This window comes from Monodon monoceros, unplaced genomic scaffold (genome assembly GCF_005190385.1).
Source record: "Monodon monoceros isolate NGI ecotype Baffin Bay Population unplaced genomic scaffold, NGI_Narwhal_1 Super_Scaffold_8, whole genome shotgun sequence".
Classification (NCBI taxonomy): Eukaryota; Metazoa; Chordata; class Mammalia; order Artiodactyla; family Monodontidae; genus Monodon; species Monodon monoceros.
Window position 1 is genome coordinate 66024970 of NW_021703785.1, and position 27597 is coordinate 66052566.

The 27597-nt window shown below is 39.9% G+C and overlaps 1 protein-coding gene across 4 annotated transcripts in view; it reads right to left on the minus strand.

Moving 5' to 3' along the window:
* Window positions 1-27597, minus strand: part of KL (klotho) — a 57414-nt gene that overhangs the window by 8518 nt on the left and 21299 nt on the right. Inside the window, exons 2-7 of one of the 4 annotated variants that reach the window (XR_003791767.1) lie at window positions 21357-21867; window positions 20332-20600; window positions 13541-14642; window positions 10421-13011; window positions 8690-8741; window positions 8079-8208 (exon numbers count right to left, since the gene is read on the minus strand). Coding sequence is in view for 1 of the 4 variants with exons in the window: in XM_029210462.1 (XP_029066295.1) it covers window positions 12677-13011; window positions 13541-14642; window positions 20332-20600; window positions 21357-21867 (2217 nt within the window). In the remaining 3 variants the exon portion in view is untranslated. Of the gene's footprint in view, window positions 1-7637; window positions 8209-8689; window positions 8742-9698; window positions 13012-13540; window positions 14643-20331; window positions 20601-21356; window positions 21868-27597 lie in introns of those variants that run through there. The other 3 variants (XR_003791766.1, XR_003791768.1, XM_029210462.1) reach the window with 3 other exon arrangements.

The window sequence follows — 27597 nt, forward strand, 5'->3', positions numbered from 1 at the left end:
GTTGTTCCTCTGGGTTACATGGCAGCTGTCAGCAGAGCTCCAACGCGAGAACACTCATAAGTAATATAGAACAGAGCATCTCCTCTTACCCACACAAGGCAAAAGAACAGACATTTTCTGAAGTTGGGTTTTTTTTTTTAACTGGGATGAGGCTTTTCCAACACCTGATGTTTGCTCATGAATTTGAAGCATAAGCCAACAGCAGGGTTTGGTAAAAAGGAATTCTGAATTTAAAAAGAAATTCACAATTAAGTGTTTTCAGCTTTACCAGTATGTACTAAAAGGGTAATCAGGTTTGATTAATCAACCCTATTTACCAATAGATAGGCATCAAGTAAAAAATCTAATTTCTTCCCTGATGGACTTTATAAAAGTATGACCTATTACAAGGAAATGAAATCATCAAAAGGATGAAATTAAAATATTTCATTAGATTCTCCCATGAGATTTGTGTTACAGACTAACTGCAGGTGTCTCTACGGCTGAATGAGTGACCTCTGGAAATGGCCACCATGCCTGCATCCTTCCCACCCTCCCCCTCCACTTGATGAACCTCTTTTGCCCTCCCAGCCAGCACTAGTGCTGGCTGTTTAAGGCTACCCCATACTGTGAGTAATTCACCTTCCCTGTCTTCACTGCCAGCTGTCTTAGTCAAGGTCCCATAAAAACCTGCACAAGGAAAAGAAGAACCACTTTGAGATTTTACAGCAGAGGGAATGTCATGCAAAGAGTTGGTTCCAGGGGCCTTGGAAGAGCTGAGAAGCCAACAGGGGATGGAGAAGAAAGCTAGCGAGTAGCAACAGCGGGCATCCACGGCCTCCTCTGAGCTACAGGATAAAGGAGAGGGTGTTTCTGGACCCCAGGGGCCAGGGTCACCTGGGAGAGGCTGGAAGGCCCACCCAGTGGGCACTGGGGCAAGGTAAGAGATGCAGGGCGACATCCCAGACCAATTAAGCTGGAACCCCTGCAAATGGGGCCAGGCATCAGTGGTTTTTAAAACTCCCCAGGTGATTCCAATGCACAACCAGGCATGAGAACCCCAGCTTTAAGCATCTAGTAGAATCTGCATTCCTACAACTGCATCTGCCCCGCACTGAGCAGATGTGGGGAAAAGTGCTGCTGACATACCATTGCTCAAAGTCCAGAAGCAGAGACCAAAGACGCCGCTAAATCGGGACGCCAAGCTGCTCTAAGATACCCTAAAAGGAATATCCAAGAACTGGATTTGATTTATAGAATTTTGCTTCATAGGTAAACTTTAGTAATTGCTGTCTAAAATATACTATTTCAAAGAGCCATCCTCTGTTTACTGAAAAAATTGATTAGATATCACGCTGTGTGCCAATTACAGTAAACCATTAGCTAGCACAATTGATGCACAAGGCATTTCCAATATACATAAACTAAAATAGAACATCCTGCTTAATTATTCTATTAACGTGCACATATTAAGTGTGTGCTAATTATTTCTTGAATGCACTAATAATCAAAGGAAGATTAGTGTTCAGTGTGATACTATTGTGATTTTTAATTGTATTTTACTTATTTTCAAATGGATAATCCATGATGATACATACAAAGAATCTGTTAACTAGAAACAAACATCTTAATATGATCTTCTTTTAAATAACTGAGAAGATACTTCAAGATTTTGTACAGCCCTCGGGTAATCACAATGAACACCAATTATCATCATAAACATTGCTAAAGAGAAGTCTGACTAGCAAAACTCCAGGTAATGAGTTCAACTGAGCCTCAGTAACTGGAAAAAAAGAATGAACTCTTTTTCAAGAACACATCTATAATGCGTTTCATTAAGCATTTATTCACACAAGAAATGTTTCTTAAGCAATTAATATACATTCTAGGGAATAACAAGACAAATAAGATGAGGTCCCTTCCTCAGAGCACTTTATAATCTAATGGAAGCGATTAGACAATCACACAAGTCCCAGTAAGAGGCAGTAGTTGCTGATTCTAACGTTCAGTGAGGTTGAGGGTGAACAGGCCAGAGGACATGAGAAGGGAGACTTGAGAGCAAATGTCAGCTGATTGTGGGGAGTAGGGACACACATTAAAAGTATTTGAAGAGAGAAGCGACCAAATCAAAATGGCACTTGATGTACAGAATGGACAGACGCCAGGAAACCATTTAAGGATTACTGGAAAAATCAAAGTGAAAGGTTCAAAGAAGACAACAGCAGCAAGTATCCAAATGAAGCATGGATGCTAGAAATATCAGAACGAAAAATCCCCATAGAATTTCATGCCTGAATGTCTCCAAGGGCTGACTGAAGAAAATTAAGGAAACAGAAGGAAGGGCTCCTTTGAAGGAAAAGATAATGAATATTCCTCTTCAGATATATCTGGTTGAAGGCTAGAGAGACATCCAACAAGAGACATCCAGCATGAATGCACTGAGAACACTGTTTGCAAAGTCATTTTATGATGATTTCGTCATTGTGTAATTGTATGCAGAAATAAAATACTCACTTGTCATTCATAATACAAAATGTTGTGAACAAAATTACAAATTCCTGTGTTAACACGATATTCTTTTTTTTTTTTTTTTTTTTTTGGTGGTACGCGGGCCTCTCACTGCTGTGGCCTCTCCCGTTGCGGAGCACAGGCTCCGGACGCGCAGGCTCAGCGGCCATGGCTCACGGGCCCAGCCGCTCCGTGGCATGTGGGATCTTCCCGGACCGGGGCACGAACCTGTGTCCCCTGCATTGGCAGGCGGACTCTCAACCACTGCGCCACCAGGGAAGCCCAACACGATATTCTTAATGACTTTCAAAAACAACAGTGCAAGTCATCTTTACATGCATCAAATATATACTGTTTCCACTTCACTTTAATAAAATCATGATGGTGAATCATGATGATGTTGTCCAGCCTTTTAGGTTGATGTTTAAGAGTATCAGATCCAACTGTTCAAAAGCCCATCATATAAACAGTTATGATCCTTGGTGGACTTCACAGATTTGTGCTTCACTGACAGAGCTGGAGAGATTGCTGAGCTGTTAGAGAGTATATTTTACAACTGTATTGCAGTTGGGTTGAAAGTAGCCCCACAGTTTTCTTTATAAGCACTACAGCGTTTCATTGACTCTTCCCTTTCTTTCTCTATTTAGCGGTGATGGGCAGAAAGTCATCACTCCATCCTAACAATGAGTAAAAAGCTGAACAGACTGAAAAAGCAACAATTCTTCTTGGATCCATAAGAGAGGGTAGGACACAGGGCAAACTGCTGCCCCCAACTGGAGAGACAGACAAATATAGGGAGTTGGGGCTTACCCAAGTAGAGACGCATGAATGGAAACCAGCTCAGGAATCAGTGCCAGGGAGGAAAACCTGAAATGTAATTCATGAATTGCCAGAGGCTCAGTGTTAAAAACTCCAGGGGAACCCAGTCATCAGAGAAAAGAAACTATTTTGAAATATGCCAGAGCACTCTGTTCTTAAAAAACCTGCCCTCAGGAGAAACTAGTTGAACAGAGCCTAACTAACTCGGATATTATCAGAGCCTATCTGACCTGGGGGAAGGGAAATACCCAACTCCACTCAGTTCTAGCTTTCCACGTGGGAGAATGGAAATACCCAATTCCGTCTCATGCTATCCATCCTGTCCCACCTAAGATAGAAGAAAAAACTGAGGAATGCTATGAAGTTCACAGCCCAAAGGCACAGACTCACTGAAAGACTGAGACCTAACCATAGGCTAGAGAATGATTCCTGTTCCCCCACACCTCACCCTCACATTACTAAAGACCTAGTTACAGCAGTTCCTTTTACCCAGTACACCATGTCCAGTTACCAAGAAAAAATTAGAAGATCTACCAAAAGGCAAAAAACATAATTTGAAAAGACAGAGCAAGCATCAGGACCAGACATGGAAGGGATTTTGGAATTATCAATAACTTCCCTAAGGAGGCAAAAGACCTGTACTCTGAAAACTACAAGATGTTAATGAAAGAAATCAGAGATGACACAAACATATGGAAAGATATACCATGTTCTTGGATTGGAAGAATCAATATTGTCAAAATAAGCATACTGCCCAAGGCAATCTACAGATTCAGTGCAATGCCTATCAAATTACCAGTGGCATCTTTCACAGAACTAGAACAATTTTTTTTTTAATTTGTATGGAAACACAAAAGACCCCAAATATCCAAAGCAAGCCTGAGAAAGAAAAACAGAGCTGAAGGAATCAGGCTCCTTGACTTCAAACTACACTACAAAGTTACAGTAATCAATACAGTATGTTACTGGCACAAAAACAGAAATATAGATCAATGGACTAGCATAGGAAGCCCAGAAATAAACCCACACATCTATGGTCAATTACTCGATGACAAAGAAGGCAAGAATATACAATGGAGAAAAGACAGCCTCTTCAATAAGTGGTGCTGGGAAAACTGGACAGCTACATGTAAAAGAATGAAATTAGAACATTCTCTAAAACCACATACAAAAATAAACTCAAAATGGATTAAAGACCTAAATGTAACACTGGGTACTATAAAACTCTTAGAGGAAAACACAGGCAGAAGACTCTTTGACATCAATTGCAGCAATATCTTTTTGGATCCACCTCCTACAGTAATGAAAATAAAAACAAACAAATGGGACCTAATTAAAGTTAAAATAATTTGAAAAGGTACATGCACCCCAATGTTCACTTCAGCACTATTTGCAATAGACAAGACATGGAAGCAACCTAAATGTCCATTGAAAGAGGAATGGATAAAGAAGATACGGTACATATATACAATGGAATATTACTCAGCCATAAAAAGAATGTAATAATGCCATTTTCAGCAATGCGTATGGACCTAAAGATTATCATACTAAGTGAACTAAGAGAGAGAAGGACAGATATCATATGATATCACTTATATGTGGAATCTAAAAAGATGATACAAATGAACTTATTTACAAAACAGACTCACAGACTTTGAAAACAAAAGTATGGTTACCAAAGGGGAAGCGGGGGGAGGGATAAATTAGGAGTTTGGGATTCTTACTAACTGGCTTAACAGGTGTTGGAGAGGAGGCTCCTCTATGGTTGTTTGAGGGATGGATATAGTTTGGGATTAACATATACACACTACTATATATAGAACAGATAATCAACAATGACCTACTGCATAGCATAGAAGACTCTATTCAATATTCTGTAATAACCTATATGGGAAATGAATCTGAAAAAGAATGGATATATGTATATGTATAACTGAACCACTCTGCTGTACACCTGAAACTAACACAACATTGTAAATCAACTATACCCCAATATAAAATAAAAATTAAATTAAAAAAACATAATTTGAAGAGACAGAGCAAGCATCATTTGTATCATCTTTTTAGATTCTTTCCTTAACCGTGTCCAGTCTACTTTATAAGTAGACTTGTTTATGGGCTTATAGCCCATCAGAGGCACTCTTCATTTCTGTTACAGTGCTTTTGATCTCTAGCATTTCTTTTTGGTTCCTTCTTAGGAGTTCCATCTCTCTGCTTACATTGCCCATCTGTCCTTGTGTGCTGCTTCTTTCTCCACTAGAGTCCTTAGCATATTAATCATAGTTGTTTTAAATTCCTGGTCTGATAATTCCAAAATTCCTGACCCTCCTCGCTTTGCTTGATGGCTATGACACCCTGGCCTCTTTATGTAGTCCCATCTCAATCCCCTATTGTAATAGTCATGACCCCTAGTCATTTGTCTTTAATAAGGTCCTCCTTACTATTAAAAAAATATAAAAATAAAGTTCGAGAGATGCTGTTGTTTTGTTCTGTTTTCGTTTTTTGGAGGTTTCTATTAAGATATCCTCAAGCTCAGAGATTTCTGGTTCACAGTTTTAGCTTCCCGTGGTAATCACCTGGGAGCTTTAAAACATACCACTGCCTGGATCCCACCCTAAGAGAATCTGATTTAATCAGTCTGGGGATTTTTAAAAGCTCCCACATGATTCTAATGTGTAACCAAGGTTGAAACCTACTGGTCTTGATTAACCCTGTCTCTCTACAGACAAGAACAATAAGACTCCGCAGCCTTGGTGACTTACTCCAGGTTATAAAGCAAATTTGAGAGCAGACCTAGGAATCTGAAAATGCCAGTCTGGTTTGGGGCTGCCTACACTATGGTAGAGCCCTTTCCTTCCACAACTGAGGCCTCTGTTCCCACGTTGAGGAGCTGGCATAATCCTTGCTCCCCAGAGCCTTTCATTCACCTGCTCCTGTTCATCTTAGGAATGTTCTGGCTTTCTGGACACACTTTAATGCCTCTCTCACAATTTTCATCTATGTTTTGCATCCCTCCCCTCCTCCACTGGGCCCACTCTCGTAAGCCCTGAATCGTTCCCAGACTTTCCAGCCTCCTTGTAAATGCCCTTCTCCGTACCCTGGACTAACATTTGCTAAACATCATCACCTCCAATGGCGTTGCTTCTCCACACAACCCTCCTGATACAAACCGAAAAAGCTTCATCTTGAATTCTGACATTCCAGGTTCTGGTTCTGTCCCCTTGTCCTTCGATCTTCCTCACCTTCTTGCACCCATTGAACCCGGCCTTGACCACACTCTTCCATGTAACGCCATGGCTGTCAATGAACACCTGTCAGAATGTCTCAGGGGAGCCCCTTTGCCAAACCTCAGGTGCTGCAGCCCTCTCCCCAAGGGCACTTCAGAGAGTGGGGACTAAAGGAAAAGGCCTGGTCATCTGAATTTTGAAATCGCACCCCTCAATCCTGAGGCCCTGCCCCACCACGGGCTCTCCCCAGAACTGCAAGGCTTTCACGTGCTTCCAGGCTTCCCTCATCTCAGCCCTTTGTGTCTATGAACCACTGCCACTGAGTCCCCAGCACTGAGGGAAGCTTGCTGCTCTGATCTTGTCAGTCTGATGGCCCAGTAACCCCCACTGTGTTTGTTTTGCTGGCTTGATAGATTCATGACAGGCACAAAAAAAAATAAGGACATTTTAGAATGGTATGAATTTGGAAGAAAATCTGGTTCATTCTTTATCGTGTTATCCTTTACTAATGGAATATTTTCACCTGACCCGTCAATCTTTAGCTCTAATTATATCTCCATTTCACTGCTCCGTGGCTTACCACTACTGTCCCTGTTCATTGAAATGTTTTATCTTGAAGCCTCTGGGCTACTTACCAGAGACTCATAATACCCATAATTTAAAGAGGAAAAAAAAAGTTATAAAGCCTTCATGTCTTAAATGCAACAGCATGGCCTTGAAACACTATAGAACTTGCGGTCTAATAACTTAGAACTAAATTAGCTAAAGCTTTGATTCACATGCATTTGGAGATCAAAACAGGCTGAAATGCCTTAGGCAACATTTATGCTTACAGCCATAATTAGACAACTGCTACAGTATTGAAAAAAAAAAACGAATTTTACAAACTAATCGAGACTTCAAAAAAGAAAAACATGTCAGCTTATTCCAGCAGTTTATTAAGGGGCAATGTTTCAGTTGCAAATAATTTATATCATATAACTAAGCTCATTTAAAATTAATTAGTTTTACCATAAATAAGCATATTGAAGATTCTACCAAAATCAGAAACTCTACCAAAGATTTTTGAATCACATAAAAATTTAGTTAATGGGCCTTCAGTTATTTACCAGTAACAAATACACAAATCTCAGTGTTTTGCCTGCGTCATTAGATTATTTTAAAAGAGCACATGGTACAACACACTGATATAGAAACACCTCCTGCCAAATTATCTTCAGGATTCTATCAATCCAACATTTGTAAAATTAGAATCCAAGAAAATACTCTAGTATTGATACGATTAAGTACATGTGGGTGTTGATTTTTTGCTTGTTTGTTTGTTTGGTTTTACCAAGGACATCCTATGAAGATGTATATTCAAAGCCACAAATAAAATAACTAAAGGGCTTCTGGGTGAATTATTTGACTGTAACAGGCCCTGGTTTTATGTTACTGAGCTCTAAAAATCTGATTAACAAGAAATCACATGCACGTTAAGAGTAAGTGAAATCAGTTTGGAAAAAAATACTTCTAGGATAGGTGCTTTATTTACTGAATACTTACTATGTTACTCCCGTTTCACAGATGAGGAAACTGAGGCTCAGCAAATTCTGAACATGGGTCTTGCTGACTCTTTTCCCTAAGCCTTTCTGATTCCATTAATATGTAGGTTGAAATGTTTTTCTTCTTTAACCTATTGGATCAAAAAAGGGGCTGAATATCAGTCACCAAGTCTTTGCTGGTGTGTAGCAATCATGTCGTGAAATGGGATTTCACCATATTTTAGGCGTCCTGTCACAGTAGTTATTGGCATTTGCACTTTACTCAAGGTTCCTTGTGGTTTTTCTTGACCTCTTTCTCTTGGATATCAAACAATGGGTATTTACCACAAATGTATGAAACAAAAACGGTCCAGGAAATGCACTATGACAGACAAAACTCTAACAGTATTTAATAGTTATGAAAATTGAAAAAGGTAATAGGTCTAAGTAGAAAGCTACATGTTCTAGGAAATTATAAGTATCTGGAGATGATGTAAAGGAATCTAGATGAGTTCCCTGTTCTTATTTGCAGATAAAGAACTTAACCCAATAACAAGTCTTGCAAACAAAAGGATTACTGACTAGTTGAGGGACACGGTGAATAATGAGGAAAAGAGTTAATAATACTCTCACCTAGTGAGTAGTCTACAGATGAGGACAGGACAGCAGTTTACTGCCTTGTGACCTAGAAAGACAGGTTATCAAAGGTTATTACATGTAAGTCATCATTCCCTCCTCTAAATACAAAGAATTGAGCTGTGTGGCATCTAATATATAGCAGTTTCTGATTCTTGACAGATGGTCCCTATTAAATCAGTCTCTGGACAAAGATGGTGTCGGTGAGCTAATTCTGTTCATTCATTAACTCCATCACTCCTTCCCACATTTATTGAACTAATTGACCTTTATTAAACAATATTTTGCATGGGACACTGGGCTAAATACTCAAAACAAAACAGCCATGGCTTCTGTTGTCCCCTCTAGAACCAGGCCCACCTGGTCAAGATTGGTTCCTGGTCATCCAAATTAATATTTTCCTTCCCAGGCTGAAAGTTTTAGCAGCGTTGTTCAATATGAAATATTAAATGGAGATGCTATAGAACAATATAGTAATTGCTCTATTAATTCAGAAAGGGGCAAGTTGAATTAGAGAAAAGACTGGATTATAGACTATGTAAAAAGAAAATCAGTTTAATTCCAGCACCTGAATTACGATGTTCAGAATTGCAGAATTCTTCCATCCACACAAGAGTCTTTAAAATATTTGTTTTAATCAGTAGTTTTAGTTTAATGGTAAATTTACATGCCAATGATTTCTTTGGATTTTAGACCTTAGAAGATTGTTGAAAAAAAATGTTTATTCTTCTAATTCGTTAAATACTTTGGATAGCTTAATAATGCAGCTAATTTACGTAGCAGAGCAAGTCTCTCTTTATAGACCTTTACTATCCAATAGAGTAGCCATTGCCCACATGTAGCTACTTACAGTATACAGTCCAAATTGAGCACAAGATGTGCACTTTGTGTAAAACACACACCAGATTTCTAAGACTTAGTAGCCCAAAAAAGTATGTAAAACTCTCAATCATTTTTATATTGACTGCATATTGAAATTATATTATTTTGGATATGTTGGGGAAAATAAAACACTGTTTAGTATCAAGCTTTATTTTCTACGCCTTTTATTTTCTTAATGTGACTACTAGAAAATTTAAAATATGTGGCTTGCATTGTATCTCTGTTGGATGGCATTATAATAAATAATAAAAAGAAATGTTTCCGAGGCATTAGTAGATTCTAATTACTATCTGTGGAAGTCCAAAAATAAAATGAAAAATGTCCTTAAATGAATATGAAAAACCATCCTTCCAAACTAAAGCAAGATGAATGGGGCATAAGTGCATGACCCACCACACCTCTCCTCCGCCTCTCACTCCCCAACCCCAGGTTCAAAGGAAGGAACCTGGAATGTAGAGCAAACAGAAATATGGCAGAAATTAGCCCAGAGGCCTTGGGGACCACGGCTTACCACTTAATGCCGCTGCACAGCTGGCCCCAAAAGGTATTGAGATGTAGGACTTCCAAGGGAATGGTCTCTATATTTTAAAAAATATATGTAACATGGTGAAAAACTCAGAATTCATGAAAGTAAAGCATCAATGGAAGAAGTAATGCCCTGAGAAGCCAGTTAAGAAATGAGGATTCCCTCCCCCATGGACCAGAAAGCCCTTCTAGCACCTCCTGCTGCCTCCGGGTTCCCAGCCTCATCTGAGCGGCGTCCCGCCCACTCCCCCTTCCCGCTTGGGGCGAGCCACCGACCTCCCCCTAAGGTCTACGGGGACTCAAAGTTAGCGTGATGCTCACCTGATAACTTTGCTGAATGATGCTGGAGTGTCATTTCTCATTGGGTCTTTGGCGTCTCCTGTCTCTTTCAGTGTCTGAAACTCCCTCTCAGCTCAACCATAGGGATTAGCTTGGAGCACCCTCCCCGCCCCTACCGTCTTCCAGCCTCGAACTTCACTCCTGCTTTCAGATCCCTTTCTTCACCACTCAGATCATATTCTAGGTGGTTTAATCAACCCAAAGGAACAAAATAATTAAGAAATTTATCTAGTTATTTGGTGATGTAAGAAAAAGTTTCAGGCAGATTTATTACAATTCTTTATCAAGGGACAGAACTGCTTCTCTCCACACTCAAGGAAATTAAATGCTGTAGCAAGAAAATTATTTTTAAATAAAATCCATTATTTAACGGTAATTAACAATAAGAAACTAGTCCAACAAATAGGAATCATTAAATAAGTTGTGATAAATTCATATAGTGGAATTACTCTACAGCTATCAAAAATCATGCCTTTGAAGACTGACAAAGGAAATGCACACAATGAAAATTAATAAAGACACATAACTATTTACAATATGATCTGACTCTATGTAAAATAAAATACATACACTATGTTAATAGTGGCTACCTCAAGGTGGTGAAATTACAGGTTATTTTTTTTCTTTATATACAGTTTCTGTGTTTTTAAGTTTTTTACAATGAGCATATATTACTATTATAATCAGAAAAATATATACATAAAATAAACTACTATTCTCTAGTTTGCAATTTTAACAATAAGTCCAATTTTTAAGAGTACCACCAAAAGCTTATCTTTCATGGAAAAAAATCATACCACCTCTAAAGATGATACATGATACAGTACAGGTTTTTTTTTAATTCACTAGAACCCTGTGTCAGCAAGATTAGTTATGCCAGACATGATATTGATTTATCTTGCCTGATATAATTTTGGCTTATCTATAAAACAAACATTAGGATAATCCCCAACTCCAGTGCAACAGACTTCCCTGTCTGAAAATCAGCAAGACTTATTTAAGGGGCTTTAAAGGATAAGACCTAATTAGCCCTTTCTAAAAATCCATAGCATGTTTCTGTATAAAAGTTCGAAGCAAAACTCATTCAAAGTTAGCTCCACAGAAGTAGCAGCAAAAATATAAAATGGACCTCAGCAATTACGGAAACAAATCTTCCAGCATTATTAGACCAAATGCTTTTGAACCTACTAAGAATTTTTAAGACTCAATTCAAAGAAATTTGGGCATATTCTAAAGAACAGAAAGTGGAGCCACTCCTCATAAAATAAGTTATTATTTCGTTCTTATTCTCTCAGAAAAGGTCACCTCATTCATTCCAAGGTCTGCTCTAAATAAAAGAGTTTATAATAAAATTAATCACAATGTTGCTCATAACAAGTACTTTCTCCTCCTTTCCTCCCCCTCCAGCCACTGCAGTATAATGCATTTCACAGTCGGTTTATGCTTCTTTAAGGGCCTAATATTGCATAATTCATGCATATTTTTCTGCACAGATTTAGTGAAAGTCCATGTGTGCAGGCCCTCGACAGGGACACAAAAGCCCTCAAGGACCTGGGGTTTAGAGAGTGCCTCGAAATATAAAAAAAAAAAATTTTATACTTACATAAAATATAGAGTTCTGTCATTTGTTCTGCTAAGCCTATCATTAACCAGATATGTAAATTAATATAACAGTATTTGATAGAAACACTGCTTTAAAAGGAACATTCCAGCCGAGGGCCCTTTGTCATCTGTTCTATATTCTGCCATCTTCTTTTTCAAGGGAAACTTGGCTCAGCAGAGACCATTAGGCATATCATGGCAGTTAAGATATGGTTACTTGGGACTTAACTTTTGATTCCAATACTTGCAATATGACTTCAAGATAAACACTGCATATAGCAATGGGCACAGACAAAAAATATTCTTAATTTTGTCATTCAATTTCTGTAAAAATGTTACAGAATGGTTCCCATTTCTCATGCTTTTGTTATAGAATGTGCTGCAGAAATGACAGCCCCTGTCAGTATTTTTTTTAACACCCCCCTGCCAAAAAGAACAAATCCAGGCACTATTCACATTATTCAATATTTTACAATCACTTATGCTCATTTCAAAAGCTCTGTCAAATGCTACAAAAAGGTCTTCTAGAAGTCAGATATATAAAATCTACAGTTGCAACACTGAGAAGTACAAATGGTTAACAGCTGCTGTGTGTGTACAATTATTTCAAATAAATGAATAAGAAAAATATCAAGACTATTTGTAACTTCTGCCTCTCTTAGAGTAGTAAAAAATAAGAGAAAGAGAAATAATAAAAGCAAAAAATAGAAAAGCTATGAAAGCCAGTAAAGACTTTCGGGTATGAAAAAAGCTGCACTCTGTACACAGGGTGAATTCTTCTGGACAAAATCTTCCCAGGGTTTTGGGACCTGGGAAGCCATTGTTCTCAATAATTTTCCTGTAATGTTTCATGGATGGTTTGGGCTCAAACTGATTTGCAGCATAACGATACAGGCCAAACTTCGGAGCTGTGTGATCATTAAATGAATAAGCAAAGTATCCACAAAGATTGATACCATCCAATATATAGGCTAGAAAAACAAAAGGACAGGAGAAAAGTTATGAAAATATTTTGCACACAACACTTTGCTTTTACATAGCCCTGGCGCATCAGCAAAAATGTCAATACCATTTAATAAAGCTTTAGATTTAATTAGATTTAATCAGAAAAGCCTTCTTGTATCCGAAGACAAAGAGGTAAATACATTTAACATAGTAGGTTTTACATAATTAAGCCTACTAGGATGCACTTGGGTTAAATCTTTCAGTACGTGAAGCAGTCAAGACTGCTGTGAAGCCATCTTATATGGAGGACAAGATAGTCCAGGGTTTATTCCACCCAGAGTAGGTGCGAGGGAGATTCCATCTTGCTCTTTTAGCCAAACTCCTTTATCCCTGGGGAAAATACTAGCTAGCACTTGGACTTTTTCAGTGTGTCAAGGAATAGATAGCACTTTCTCTGCAGGTGATAGTGTGTGTATGTGTTTGAGAGTTTCTATCAGGTATCAGGCTCTCAGGTGACTTAACCCTCAAGAGACCGCTGTTTCGGGGGCTCCTTACCTTTCAGAGCTTCGTTTATGTAATTCTTCATGTAATACACCCTCAGATTGTCTTCGGCTGCGTGTGGATCATCGTCGATGCCGTTGGAGATTATATACATGGGGAGGTCTCCGTACTTGGACTTCAGCCAATTCAGTACCTTGCGTAACCCCCAGGGCACCACGGCCACCTGACTTGGGGAGTTGAGCCAGGTGATGTCAGTCATTTCTTGCACCGCCAGGTAATCATTATATTTTACTGGATCTTCTTTTTCCCAGTCTACAAGGATGGTGGTGTAATGGCTTAAAGCCAAAAAATCAAAGGAACCCCGGATTAGCTTTTTTTCCTCGTCAGTGAAATAAGGCAGGAAGAAATTGTTTCTCTGGTTCAGCCAGTCCCTCATCACGCGTGGATAATCCCCGGAGCCGAAAATGGGCTCGGCCAGCCAGCCAATGTCAAATTGCAAAACCCGCTCGGCCACTTCTTGGTCTTTTGGGGAGAGAGGGCAGGCCGGTTCTATCCAATCCGCCTGCAGGGCTATGGATATTCTACCCTTCTGAGAGCGCCTAAACTTCTCATCGTACACGCGCCAGGCCAACGCGTGGGCCTTCAGGAGGTGGTGCCCCGCGATATACGTCATGTTCCGCGTGGACGGCTCGTTCATCGTGATCCAGAACTTGACGTGGTGGCCGAGGTCTCGAAAGCACAGGCTGGCGTACTCTGCAAAAGCCAGGGCGGTGTGAGGGTTCTCCCAGGCGCCGTGCCGGGCCAGGGGTGGCGGCAGCCCCTGGTGCGGGGCGGCGGGGCGCCACAGGGCCACGACCGGCGTGATGTTGGCGTGCACGAGCTCGCTGGCCATGCAGCGATAGTAGCGCAGGACCGTGCGGTTGACCTGGGACTGGTTCCCCAGCGGCAGGATCAGCGCCCAGTCCAGGGAGAAGTGGAAATGCGACACGTGCATTTCCCGGAGTAAGGCGATCTGGGGCCGGATGGCGGCGAAGTCAACGCAGTAGGATTTCCTCTTCTTGGTCACAACCCCGTCCACCTTAATAAGCCTTTTACTGTGGTGGACATCCCACAGGTAAACGTTGGGGTCGGTAAACTGAGACAGAGTGGTGTCCACCTGGCAGGAAGAGAGTAACCGTTAGCCTCACCTGGACCGTCCTGGAAAGTCGTTCAACGCAGCTCTTTTGACAAAACCAGCCAGCAAAATAGGTAAAAACAGAAGCCTTTCTAGCTGAATTTTTAAACTATTTTTTCATAAAGAGGAAGTTCTTGGAGAAGAAAATATTTCCCTTTGATGGGTGCACATTTGTTTTTCCCATAGTTCTCTGTAACTCTGCAACTGTTACTTTAATGTTAAAAAAAAATCTGAATTTTTGGGGTCACTTCAGATGACAAACATTAATAATCCTCACACACCTCTGGTCTGCGTTAAGCAAGCAGAGTATTTTGGACGTTTTTCTTTTAGTGTAAGAAATCACTAATGATACGAGGCTTTCAAATTAAAAAAAAAAACTAGACAAAAAAATGATAAAGCTTAAAACCTGAGTGAGAGTCAGAAAATGAAACGATATTTAAGATTAAATTGCGCTTCTTAAAATCACGTTCTAAATGGAGGTTTGCTCCAGGTGAAGGACGTGGAAAATAAGCATAACGGTTGCCTTTTATTGGTATTAGAGTCCATAACAGAATTTAGCAAACTCATTCTGACTGATGGTAGAAAGTGATAGGGAATGTGGAAAACAATTCTGTCATCCACCCATAATGGGATATTTTAACATAGCTTTTTAAAAATTTCTAAATTATTTTTCTGTGACGATCATGACGATAATGGTTCTCAATCTCTGATTTACAAGCCTTCAAAATGAAAACATGTATTTAGGAAAGTGGACAAATTGCAAAATCAAAATCACAAAATCCTTCCTCCACATGCCAACCATGGCAGGAATGGAAACTGAAAGTTCATCCCAAGGACCCGCCACCAAAGCCAGTTTTCTCCTCAGAAATAATCCTGTTAGAATTGGTTCCTCAGTTTGACCCTCTATATAAAAGCTGGGGTCAAACTCTGGTTTTGAATCTCTAGCAGAGGTTTCCTTGCATTTTTCAGGCCTGTTGCAAATGAGCTTCTGTTTCTCTAGAGGGGTCAGTGCTGTGCTTATAAAGGAAAGTAATAAAATACAGTGTGTCAGAGGGAAATTGCTTTTTCTGGAGAATTGTCCCTTGTAGATCACCCACACATGCATTTCCTCTAATGCTGTGGGAATGCTGTCAGAAGTATTTTTCCACTGTGATGCACCCACAAATCATGTTTCCTCAGCTTTGCAAGAGAAAATATTTGCATACTCTTTGGAAGTGAAAGTGTTCATAGCTTGAAGGAATTATTTGGATTATTTTTACAGAGCTCTGAGTTGACAAAATTCGTAACTTTTCTACCATAGTTGTTCCAGAACAACAGCTTTTATTCAGTCCATCTGAAAACAAACATGAGAGACTAGGGTATAATTTCTATTTATACCCTATTTCTTAAAAATACAGGACATTTATAAATGGGTGTTTAGGCAAAATTCTATATAATCTCCACTGATGTATTGACTTATTTCTTAATTTAAAAAAAAAGAAAAAATAAAGTTGAACCTTTCAGAAGGTTATAATATGTGTGTTCAGTATATTACGGAAGAAATGTTTCCCTAACAGTGGCCAATGTTAAAAAAGCTCTACGTCCCCAGTACATAGCAGGTTTTGTATTTATGAGCTAGGAGCATTAGTGGTTATGGGAAAACAAACCTCTTGGCTGGGAAATTAGGCCCAAGGACAGTGACAATCCATGTGAACAAGCCTAAGATCAGACTTCAGGCAGGTGGTGTTAATGAGATGTTATTTTTAAAGCTTTTCAGGTGAAATGCATGCCTCATTCATACTGGGAGTTTGAAACACTAGCCAGGAGTAAAAAGATAAATTTCAATGGTTTGAGATTCACTTATATGTAGAGAATGGACTTGAGGACACGGGGAGGGGGAAGGGTAAGCTGGGACGAAGTGAGAGAGTGGCATGGACATATATACACTACCAAACGTAAAATAGATAGCTAGTGGGAAGCAGCCACATAGCACAGGGAGATCAGCTCGGTGCTTTGTGACCACCTAGAGGGGTGGGATAGGGAGGGAGGGAGGGAGACACAACAGGGAGGAGATATGGGAACATATGTATATGTATAGCTGATTCACTTTGTTATAAAGCAGAAACTAACACACCATTGTAAGGCAATTATACTCCAATAAAGATGTTTAAAAAAAAAAAAGTATTGCCAGCTAAAAACACCATGATGGGTCTTGCTGTTTTTCTTACCAGCCTGTGTATTTGAACAGAGGTAGGCACCTAAGTGTATTTGTCTCACTATTCCCTGGTCTGAGCATAGTGGTAGGTACTTAATAAATATCGATTGAACGACAAAAAAAATAAAGTAAAATAAAATAAAAATGCAATTCACTTCTAATGCATTAAAAGTATAGAGACCTGCTTGTAAATTAAAACTTACCCATACACTCATCAGAACTGTCCTAACAAAAAACTTGTTTTTACTTTGTCAGTTAGGAAGTTATTAGCTTGGGAAGAGAGCCGCCACAGTAGTACAAACGCTCCAGGTGAAAAGCAGAAAGAATAAAAGAGCAGTTGCAGCCTTTTCCCACTAGAGAGCTTCTAGAGGAGCTGCGGTCCGCAGAGGGTCTGTGTGTGGCTGGGTCAGCAGGGAGCGGGCCAGGCAGCTCGGCTAGGTGAAGGTAGCAGGGGCCCTGAGCTGTGCAGCCCGAGGGCAAAGCTCCAGGGCTGATGGGTGGCTGGCATTAAATCAAAGTCTGAACAACTGCCTCTAGGGAGCAGAAAAAGGAATTCTCTCCCTATCTCCCTACCTCTTCGCTGCCTGCCGTACTTGTCACCTCTGATCAGAGTTCTTCTTCTCTCTGGAAGAAGTAAGATGTACTCTTAAAACATTCTCACCACTGACCAGTTCCCAAGGCAGACACAGTCCCTGGATGGGAACAAAGCAGGAGTGAAAGGGCTCCCCACAAATGTCCCCACTGCTCCCTGAGTTCATACCATCTGCACAGAAACGCTGGCAGAGCCTTCTCTCCTCAAAAGACAAAGCTGGGAATTACCAGCCCTGGCTGGGCTGCTGTCAGAGATGGGACAGAGCACGAGCCCTCAGTGACTAGGGTCCCAGGGCCCAGCAAGAAGCAGGGCTCAGAAGAAGGTCAAGAGGTAGAAAAAGGACCAGGGACCAACCAGGATGCACTAGGGAGTGGCCTTCCCCCCTTCCTTCCTTCCTCCTTCCCTCCTCCATCACTAGCACCACCTCTGCCGTTTCAGATCCTACTTGAACCCCCACTGTGGATCCCACTGCAGGAGAAATTAGGATGGGGAGATTCCAAATAGCAGTGGGCTGAGGGAGAAGGGGAGATGGAGGAGGGAGGAAAACCCGGAGCCAGGAAGACAAGCTACTGGGCTCAGATATCCTTGCAAACACGGCGATCCTTGGATGCCTTTTTTTTTTTTTAACATCTTTATTGGAGTATAATTGCTTTACAATGGTGTGTTAGTTTCTGCTGTATCACAAAGTGAATCAGCTATACATACACATATATCCCCATATCCCCTCCCTCTTGTGTCTCCCTCCCTCACACCCTCCCTATCCCACCCCTCTAGGTGGTCACAAAGCACCGAGCTGATCTCCCTGTGCTATGCGACTGCTTCGCACTAGCTATCTATTTTACATTTGGTAGTGTATATATGTCCATGCCACTCTTTCATTTCGTCCCAGCTTACCCTTCCCACTCCCTGTGTCCTCATTGGATGCCTTTTAAATGTAAGGAAGGGACTGAAGTTGAGACTGTCCCTAAAACTAACTGGAGGTCTGAATAAGATGTAAGAATAATACAACTCGGCAAAAAAAGTATTAAGGATGGTGTTGATTTAAAAAAAAATTTTTCTTAATTATTTATTTATTTGGTTGCATGGGATCTTAGTTGTGGCAGGTGAACTCTTAGTTGCGGCACGCATGTGGGATCTAGTTCCCTGACCAGGGATCGAACCTGGGCCTCCTGAATTGGGAGCATGGAGTCTTAACCACTGCACCACCAGGTGTTGATTTATTCTCCCATAAATCAAAGATTTCAATTTGATGTTTACCAAAACAACAGCAACCCATTTCAACTAGAAGGCCTTCCCTCAGATCCAAGCATTCTTCTAAACACCTCTTTCGAACTGAAAGGTAACAGAATATGCCGTCCCAAAATATGACTGTAGAAGTTCAGGGCATGCCACCTCAAAAATGCCCCTTCAGTATATTGATTATTTTGAGCTGCAGGTACTTGAAAAATAGCAAATGCAAGGGAAAGGCTTTCTCTGAACTCCTCGTATCTGCCTACAGACAGATCCTCCAAAAGGAACTCAAAAGGATTGTCATAAATCCCTTTGTGGGAGTTTCACCAAGCAGGGAAGATTTATCACAGGAGAGGATATTCAAAGCCAACATCACATGCAGGCAAACTTTGTCACAAACTATCATAGCTCCCATCTATTCTTTTAAGGGCCCATTCATCTTTCCTAAAAAGCATTTACTTTTCCCCTTTTCCTATTAAGATGGCATTTAAGCCTGAACTCTAAGCCACCTTGGGGAGTTACTCATTTTTCTCAGAGCGTCTCCCATGTATACATGAGGTAAACATACTAATAAACTTCTGTTTGTTCTTCTCATGTTAATCTATCTCTTATTACAGGGGTCTCAGTTAAGAACTCAGAAGGGTAGAGGAAAAGTTATCTTCCTCCCCAGCAGAACCAGTGAATTGGCTAGAAGCACCCAACATGCTAAACCCTTTGCTTGTCTGTGGATACCAAACTTTGTCTCCGTCTTGGTCTCTATTTTCACACGCAGACTCTGTTCAGCAACACCTCCACTCCCTCCCCACCCTGCTCACTTACCACCATGCTCTGTTCACACTGTCAAACTATTTGCGACCCATCATTTTCCCTCAATAGACTCCTTTGAAAGCAGGGGTCGTATCTTACTCATCTTAGTGTGTACTCCCCTCAACCGAGTCCCCTCACCCCAGCAATTAACACAGGGCTTTGTACACACTAAGCATCCAATAAGTGCTCGCTAAAGTATTCAATCAAGCTCTAGAAAACAGATTCTTTTAAAGTTGGAAAAATTAAAAATAATATTGAGGGCTAACTACACAGCAGATGCTCAATAAATATTGGTTGACCATTTTGAAGAACTTCATTACCACTGCAATTCAAAAACTGTTGCTAGAAATGGCATTCCGATCAGTGAATCATAGAGCAAGGGTTTTTCTTTCTGGAGGTATTTCCACAAGCTTGGGGGTTCCACAGTTATGCCTCAGGAGGGCTCTGCCTAATGCTCCTGCTTCAATCTCAGCAGCTCCACCAAGATCTCAGATAATGTGGAGTTCTGTTTTATATCTTGTTTATGGAAGAACTCAACAACTACTTTAAAAGGGGTTGAAAACCATGGTATTAAAAGAGACTTTTATCTTTCACTATCCTATCAGATCTTAAAGACGGATATATTTTTAATCTGTTCCCCTTGGAGCTGATTTAAAGTGCAAGATGAAGCTAGGAAGATTTTTGGAGAGGAGAGTGCAGCATTCCAAATGGTGCCTTTAATGTGCTCACTAAGGAACCATGTTTGGCCTGAGGAATGGACAATGTGCCATGACAACCTAATAAGGAAGTACTACTTACTAGTGATAGGGCTTGGTGAGACTGCGGATTGATTTTGTCAGCTGACTTACTTGAATGTAGTTGTCAACAATTCCCCAAGCAAAGTCACAGGGGAATGTCCCTTCTAGGGGTTGATTTTCAGGTAAAGGAGGGAAGCCATTTTTCTCTATCAGCTTCTGGTAGAACAAGGCTGAAGACTTCGGCAACAACTTCTTATCCTGGCTTAGAAAGTCAACGTAGAAGAGTCCACGTCTGATGCTGTAGCCTCTGTGCCACTCGAAGCCATCCATGAGGGACCACGCGGTGTACCCAATGACATCCACCCCGTCTAGCCTGATGGCTGCAAAGGAAAGAGGACAGAGCAACATGACCCTGTGATGGGCACTCGTCTCATGATTCAAGAGCATTTGAGGATTTTACTACTTCAGTAAGTATAATGCTTATTCTTGTTTGGTAAACTGATGACTCTTCTCACTGATGAAAGGCTCTAAGAGAACCTAGATAACTCTACAAATATTACTAAATGTCTTCACAAATAGGCTTATCTCCAATATGTTTTTATCTGAATTTCCCTTATTTCTAGTGGGTGCTCTTTGGGCCAAGATATCTTGTTCTACTTTCTATCCTAAGCACCTATCTTTGTGCCTGATGCAGTAAATGAATTAAGTCTTCAAAGGCATGGACTACTTACTCTTTTCTTCAGAAAATATTGATATTCCTTTTCTTCTTTAATAAAAAGTGTTTTATTCAGTACAAGCAATCTGAACTGAAAAATGTGTACAGAGATCTAGATATCTTGGGATTTACTTAATCTTTAATATAATCTAAAAAATCTAGAGTAGTAACTCTGAAAGTCTAGTAATTTTAAACATTATAACCCAGTTTCTCATTTATGAAACGAGTTTAAAAAATTAATTCAAGTTCCTCAAGGTCCCAAATGAGAAAGGTGTTACATAAATGCATTCCTACTATTGCCAAAATGAATTTCTACATTCTGATTAAAAACTATAAATTCACACAGTTTATTAAGATCATCTTAAAGATTGTTTTTCCAGTGGATTCTGGCAGAAAATTAGGATTTTATCCACAATCCTACCTTTTAAGGTTTCCATTATGAATTTTTTGAGGTAATACATATATTTGGCATCATCTCTCTTGGTGGTCCCTGAAACAAACCAGCCATTTTCCACAATAAATATTTGAGGGTGGTTATACTCAAGGTCAATCCAGGAAAGGAGTTGCCTTAGGCTGGGAGATTCCAACTGATGGAACTTCATCTGAGGGTCCAACAGTTGAAAACTCAAGGTTGGTCCAAAGGAAAGAGCAAAAAAGTCGGCTGTTCCCTTGATGAACTTTTTCTCAGATTCAGTAAAATCAGGCAGAAGAGATGAAAGGTTATTCTTCATGCTCTCAGGATAGTCCCCATCAATAAATACGGGTTTGGCAAACCAGCCTAGGACAAAGTCAAGAGATTTCTGACATTCTTTGATGCTATGTTCAGTCATTCTTCGAGGACTGATCCAGTGGGAGCTCAGGGCAATGGACACCTGGCCTCCCTGAGTGGGGCGGAAAGAAGTATTGTAGAGATGCCAGATTTTGGCATGAGCCTATAAAGAGAAAAACCACGGTGAATTTATCTGATTGTGAGCAGAAATACAACATGTATTTGAATCCCCATTTTAGTTGTATCTGTTTCTCATCAAGTCTAACCTAATGACTAACCCCACAATGTAAAAGTCACCTGGAACCAATAAATAATTCCAGAGGTAAGTCAGCCCACAGTGAGCTGCAACCATAACTGGAATCATTTCCACTGTTTTTCAGCAGCCAGTGGAAAAATGTGAATTTCTTGTGTTGAATATGTAGTTATTATTCATACTTTGAAAAGTTAATGAAATAAGAATTTGTTATAATATCTTACTACTTAAATGACTTTGGATTATGTACTTTTTAATTAATAGCCTTCGCGAAAAGAGCCAATCCCGCATCTGTGATTACACCAGGAATTTCTAAATAGGATTATATTTTTTTATCCTAAGAGACCGGGAGTTTTCAAGTTGACTTAAATTGTTGGAGTCAATTTAATATTTTGTATTCATGTCTCATAACAGAAATTCTAACACATGTTCTCACAATCTTTGTTCTTCTCTAAGAAGAATCAGCGCAATAAAGAACCAACTCCGATATCTAATCTTGGCCCACCACCCAGTACTCTGGGACATGGCTGGCTTCCTGCCGACCCCCGCAGGGTACAAGATACAAGCCAAGAGCAAAAACACCTAAATGCAGCTTTGAAGAGATCAGATGTCCACAGTGAATCAGCAACTCAGCTGGGTGTTTCCTACAGCAATGAAATGGGCTTTGCTTCCATTAAATCAACTTCAGACTCCCAAAAAATCTTGCTGACTTCTGATATCTTATTTTCATTTGTCTCCTTTCTATTTACAAAGAATAGTGGTTTTTTTCCTCCCTTACTTGAATTAGGTTTTTCTTTACTTTTGAATTCCTGATTTACTCCCCCTGTTTTTCTCCAAATGCAAGAGCTGTTTATCAGCCTTTTGCTCTCCTAATATATTCTCTTGGAAAATTCCATTCTAATTCTCTGTTTGACTCACATTCTCCCAATGATCATGCCAGTTTTCATTCCACTCCCTGGGCCTGAAGAAGCTCTTGCGCTCATATGCCAAACTTCCTCTTCCTTGTTCTTTAATATTCTGCTCTCGGTTCATTTTAGTGCAGGTGTCCAAGAATGGCCTCATCACCATTCTTATGAGTTCAGCCAGATATTTCAGTGGAATCAAATAGTGCATGTCTTTCATTTTTAGTTTCTTAGTAAACATCTACTAGGTTTCATTTCACGGAATGTGTTTTTTCATGACCTAAAGCAGCTATCTATATGCTAGGAAGGAAATGGAGAATACAATATTGATCATAAGAATAGTGGCCTTTGCCCATGTGATTCAAGAAACTGAGGCTTGATTGTGCTATGCTGCTGGGTTTGTGATGTGCCCCACCCTTCTCTATCTTCCTCACCTTCACCACCCTATCTCTCCCTTCCCCACTGACAAGAAATCTCACCAGTTAACAGTTAAACAGAAAAGAAAAGGGGAAATCCAGGCTGTAGTACTCACGATGTTAGCCTAGAGGACTTCGCTAATTTGGCTGATTTGAAGCCTGTGGATAGTCATGACCTAACCCTAACAGACATACCTCTACAGGACAAGCACTAAGAGGGGGGAGTCAGGAGGCCAGGGAGAAGTGGCAGCAACCAAGAACTTCCTGACATGGGTCAGTTTTGCAGGTAGCTGAAGTCAGAGCCATACAGTAGAACTGTCTACAATCACAGACCACTCTTCTAACCTTGAGTACTTTGACATGGCTCAGAGGAGGTCTGGCAAGGAAACGAATGACCCTGGCTATAGGAAAGTGCACACGTGGTGTTTGATATCAGATAAAATTCCTGCTCCATCACTTTTTTCTGTGCCTTTGACCACACAACTTAACCAGGGCAGGTAAAACTAACTTTCCTCTGTCTCTCACAGGGCTGTAATGAGGATTAAATGAGATACTTTACACAAAACACCTAACAGAGTTTCCACATGGTAGGGTCTCCATGAATGCTTATTCCTTCTCTCCCTAAAGGATCAACAGAACAAAAAGAAAAACACAGCAGGTAAAGGAAACGCCACCTGCTGAGGAATTCAGCCCATAGCATCGCTGTGATATAGTGATACGACCTGGAGTTTGGATTAGAAGAATCTCACGTTTGGATACCAAATCCTCTGTTAACAGTGTGAGCCTCAGGTACTTCTTTGAACAAATGGGAATAGCATCTATTCTCCTTCAGGGACATTGCAAGGATTAAATATGATATAAGTGAAAGTGTTTTTCAAGTGGCCAATTATTTTAGAGAAGTACAGTATAAATTTGTAGCACTGGAAAGTGTGATGATTAGTTTTATGTGTCGACTGACTGGACTGAGGGACCCCCCACATGGCTGGTAAAGCATTGTCAAGAGTTTAACTAGCTACTTCATGGTATTCTGCCTTGGCATCCATTTTGTTTAACTGTGTGTCCTACAGGGAACTTAAACTGACACTAGCCCCTCATGCAAGCACATGCCCTGACTAGATAGCAGCCCACAATCACAAACAAGTGTAAGTTCCTGAGATGACCTCCCCAATAGCCCCTGTGATCAACAGGTCTCCCATGCCTTGCAGACTTTATATGCCTTATGCACCCCTTACAAAAGACCCCTGTGGGGCTTACCAAAACCCCTCTTTTGGTTTGAATTGATCAATCTGGCCCAGGAACGCCAAAGCACTCACACACGGACTCTATTAAAGGCATGAGTCCGGGGTTCTGTCTCTCTCCCTCTCTCTGTGCTCTGCCTTAACCACCCCATGTGGTCCCTTAAGGCATGCTACGTACTTCCTCCAGGACCTGTGAGTGACAGACTTCTCTGCTTCAGTTTCTTTTTTAAAATAAGGACATCACAAGAAAAAAAAAAAAGCTACAGACCAATAGCCCTTATGGGTATAGATACAAAAAAAACTCAACAAAATACTGACAAAACAATTCCAGCAGCATACTAAAAGGAGTATATACCATGATCAAGTAGGATTTATCCCAGGAATGCAAGGATGGTTCAACATATGAAAATCAATCAATGCAATACATCACATTAATGGAATGAAGAAGGGGAAACCCCGTGCGATCATCTCAGTGAATGCAGAAACGGCATTTGACAAAATTCAAACGTATTTCATGACAAAAACACTAAAAAAAACAGGAATAAGAGGGAACTACTGTGATGTGATAGGGGCATTTCTAAAAAACCCACAGTTAGCATCATACTCAACTGGTGAAAGACTTTCCTAAGATCAGGATCAAGACAGAAACAGTACATTGCAAGTTCCAACCAGAGTAATTAGGCAAGGGGGAAAAAAAGGAAAGAGGTCAGAAAGTAGTAAAACTATCTCTATTCACCAATGACGTGATTCTACATAATTCTTTTGTGCTAAAGAATTCACACACACAAAAAAATTATTAGAGCTAATAAGTGAATTCAGCAAATTGTAGGATATGATATCAACATTCAAAAATCAGTTGTATTGGGCTTCCCTGGTGGCGCAGTGGTTGAGAGTCCGCCTGCCAATGCAGGGGACACGGGTTCGTGCCCCGGTCTGGGAAGATCCCACGTGCCACGGAGCGGCTAGGCCCGTGAGCCATGGCCGCTGGGCCTGCGCATCCGGAGCCTGTGCTCCGCAACGGGAGAGGCCACAACAGTGAGAGGTCCGCGTACCGCAAAAAAAAAAAAAAAAAAATCAGTTGTATTTCTATACAATATCAATGAATAATCCAAAGAGGAAATTAAGAAAATAATTCCATTTATAATAGATACAAAAAGAATAAAATACTTAGAAATAAACTTAACCACTCTCACAACTTTTATTTACACTATACTGGAGGTCCTAGCCAGTGTAGTAAGGCAAATCAAAGAAATGAAGTCATGTTGATTGGAAAGAAAATAACTCATTCGTATAAAACACGATTAACTATATAGAAACCCTACGGAATCTAAAAAAAAATAAAAAATAAAAACCCTAATTAGAATTAATAAGTGAATTTAGCAAGTTACCAGAATACACTGTCAAGATACAAAACTCAACTGTATTTTAATATATGAGCAAGAAGCATTTGGAAAATAAATTTTAAATACAATACCACTTCCAATAGCACTGAAACCATAAAATACTTAGGAATAATTTCACAAAAGATGTGCAAACCGACTACACAAAACAGTACTAAAAGAAATTAAAGAAGACCTAAATAAATGGAAAGAAATACCATTTTTTATTAATTTTTATTGGAGTATGTTGCTTTACAATGTTGTTTTAGCCTCCACCGCACAACAAAATGAATCAGCCAGACATATACAGATATCCCCTCCCTTTTGGACTTCCCTCTCATTTAAGTTACCACAGTGCATTAGGTAGAGTTCCCTGTGCTATGTTCAGTGTATTCCCATCAGTTGTCTATTTCATACATAGTATCAATAATGTATATGCGAGAGGGATACCATTTTTATGGACTGTAAGACTCAACCTTGTTAAATTATCTGTTCTCCCTGAGTTGATCTCTAGGTTCAACACCATCCCATCCAAAATCCCAATACAATTTTTGTGGAAATTAATAAATTGATTCTAAAATGTATATGATAATTCAAAGCACCTAGAACAGTTAAAATACTCTGCAAAAGGAAGAACAAAGTTGAAGCATAATAGTCAATACAGTGTGATATTGGCATAAGGATAGACAAATAGATCAAAGGAGAAGAACAGAGACTTTTTAAAGCCCATGGCCAGCTGATTTCCAACAAATGTACCAAGGCACTTATGTGGCAAAAGGAAAGACTTTTCAACAAATTCTCCTGCAACAATTGTGAAAATATATGGAGAAAAATGAACTCAACCTTACACTGTGCATAAAAATTCATATGAGATAACTCATAGATCCAAATGTAAAAGCTAAAACTATAAAGCTTGTGGAACAAAACATAGCCTCTTAATTTTGGAGTAGGAAAAGATTTCTTAGAACACAGAAAGCATTAATCATAAAAGAAAAAAAATTGATAAACTGGACATCATCAAGATTGAAATCTGCTCATCAAAAGTTAACAAAAAGAAAAAACACTGAGGAGAAATATTAAAAATATGTAAATGACAAAAGAGTTATATCCAAGTAAATACACTATTCCTACCAATCAATAATAGAAAAGAAACCACCCCCCTCCCCACCATGAACAAAAAATTTGAACAGACATTTCACTAGAGCATCCACACCAATGCTCAATAAGCACATGGAAAGGTGCTCAACACCAATATCAACAGGGAAATACAAACTAAAACCACAACAGTCACTCAGACTGTTCTAAATCTGTACTCTTATTAGCTGTGTGACTTTGGACACATAATCTAACTCTCTGTGCCTCTGTTTCCTTATCTGGAAAATAGGAATAACAATAGCACCTTATGTTCACATCTTTATGACGATTGAATAAGTTAATATATGGAAAGCACTTAGAATTGTGACTGGCCATTTATGTCTATTATTCAAGTGTGGTGGTAATGTCACTTGATTTATGATTTTTAAAAGATGACTGGCTGTTGTGCGGTGAACAGACTGTAGGAGGGCAAGATGGGAGCAAGAAGACCAGTTAGGGAGCTGTTGCAATGGTCCAGGCAAAAGATGAGGTTGGTTTGGACCAAAGGAGATAGTGAGAAGGGGCCAGATTTAGGCTATCATTGAAGGTGGAATCAGTAGAACTTGCTGAT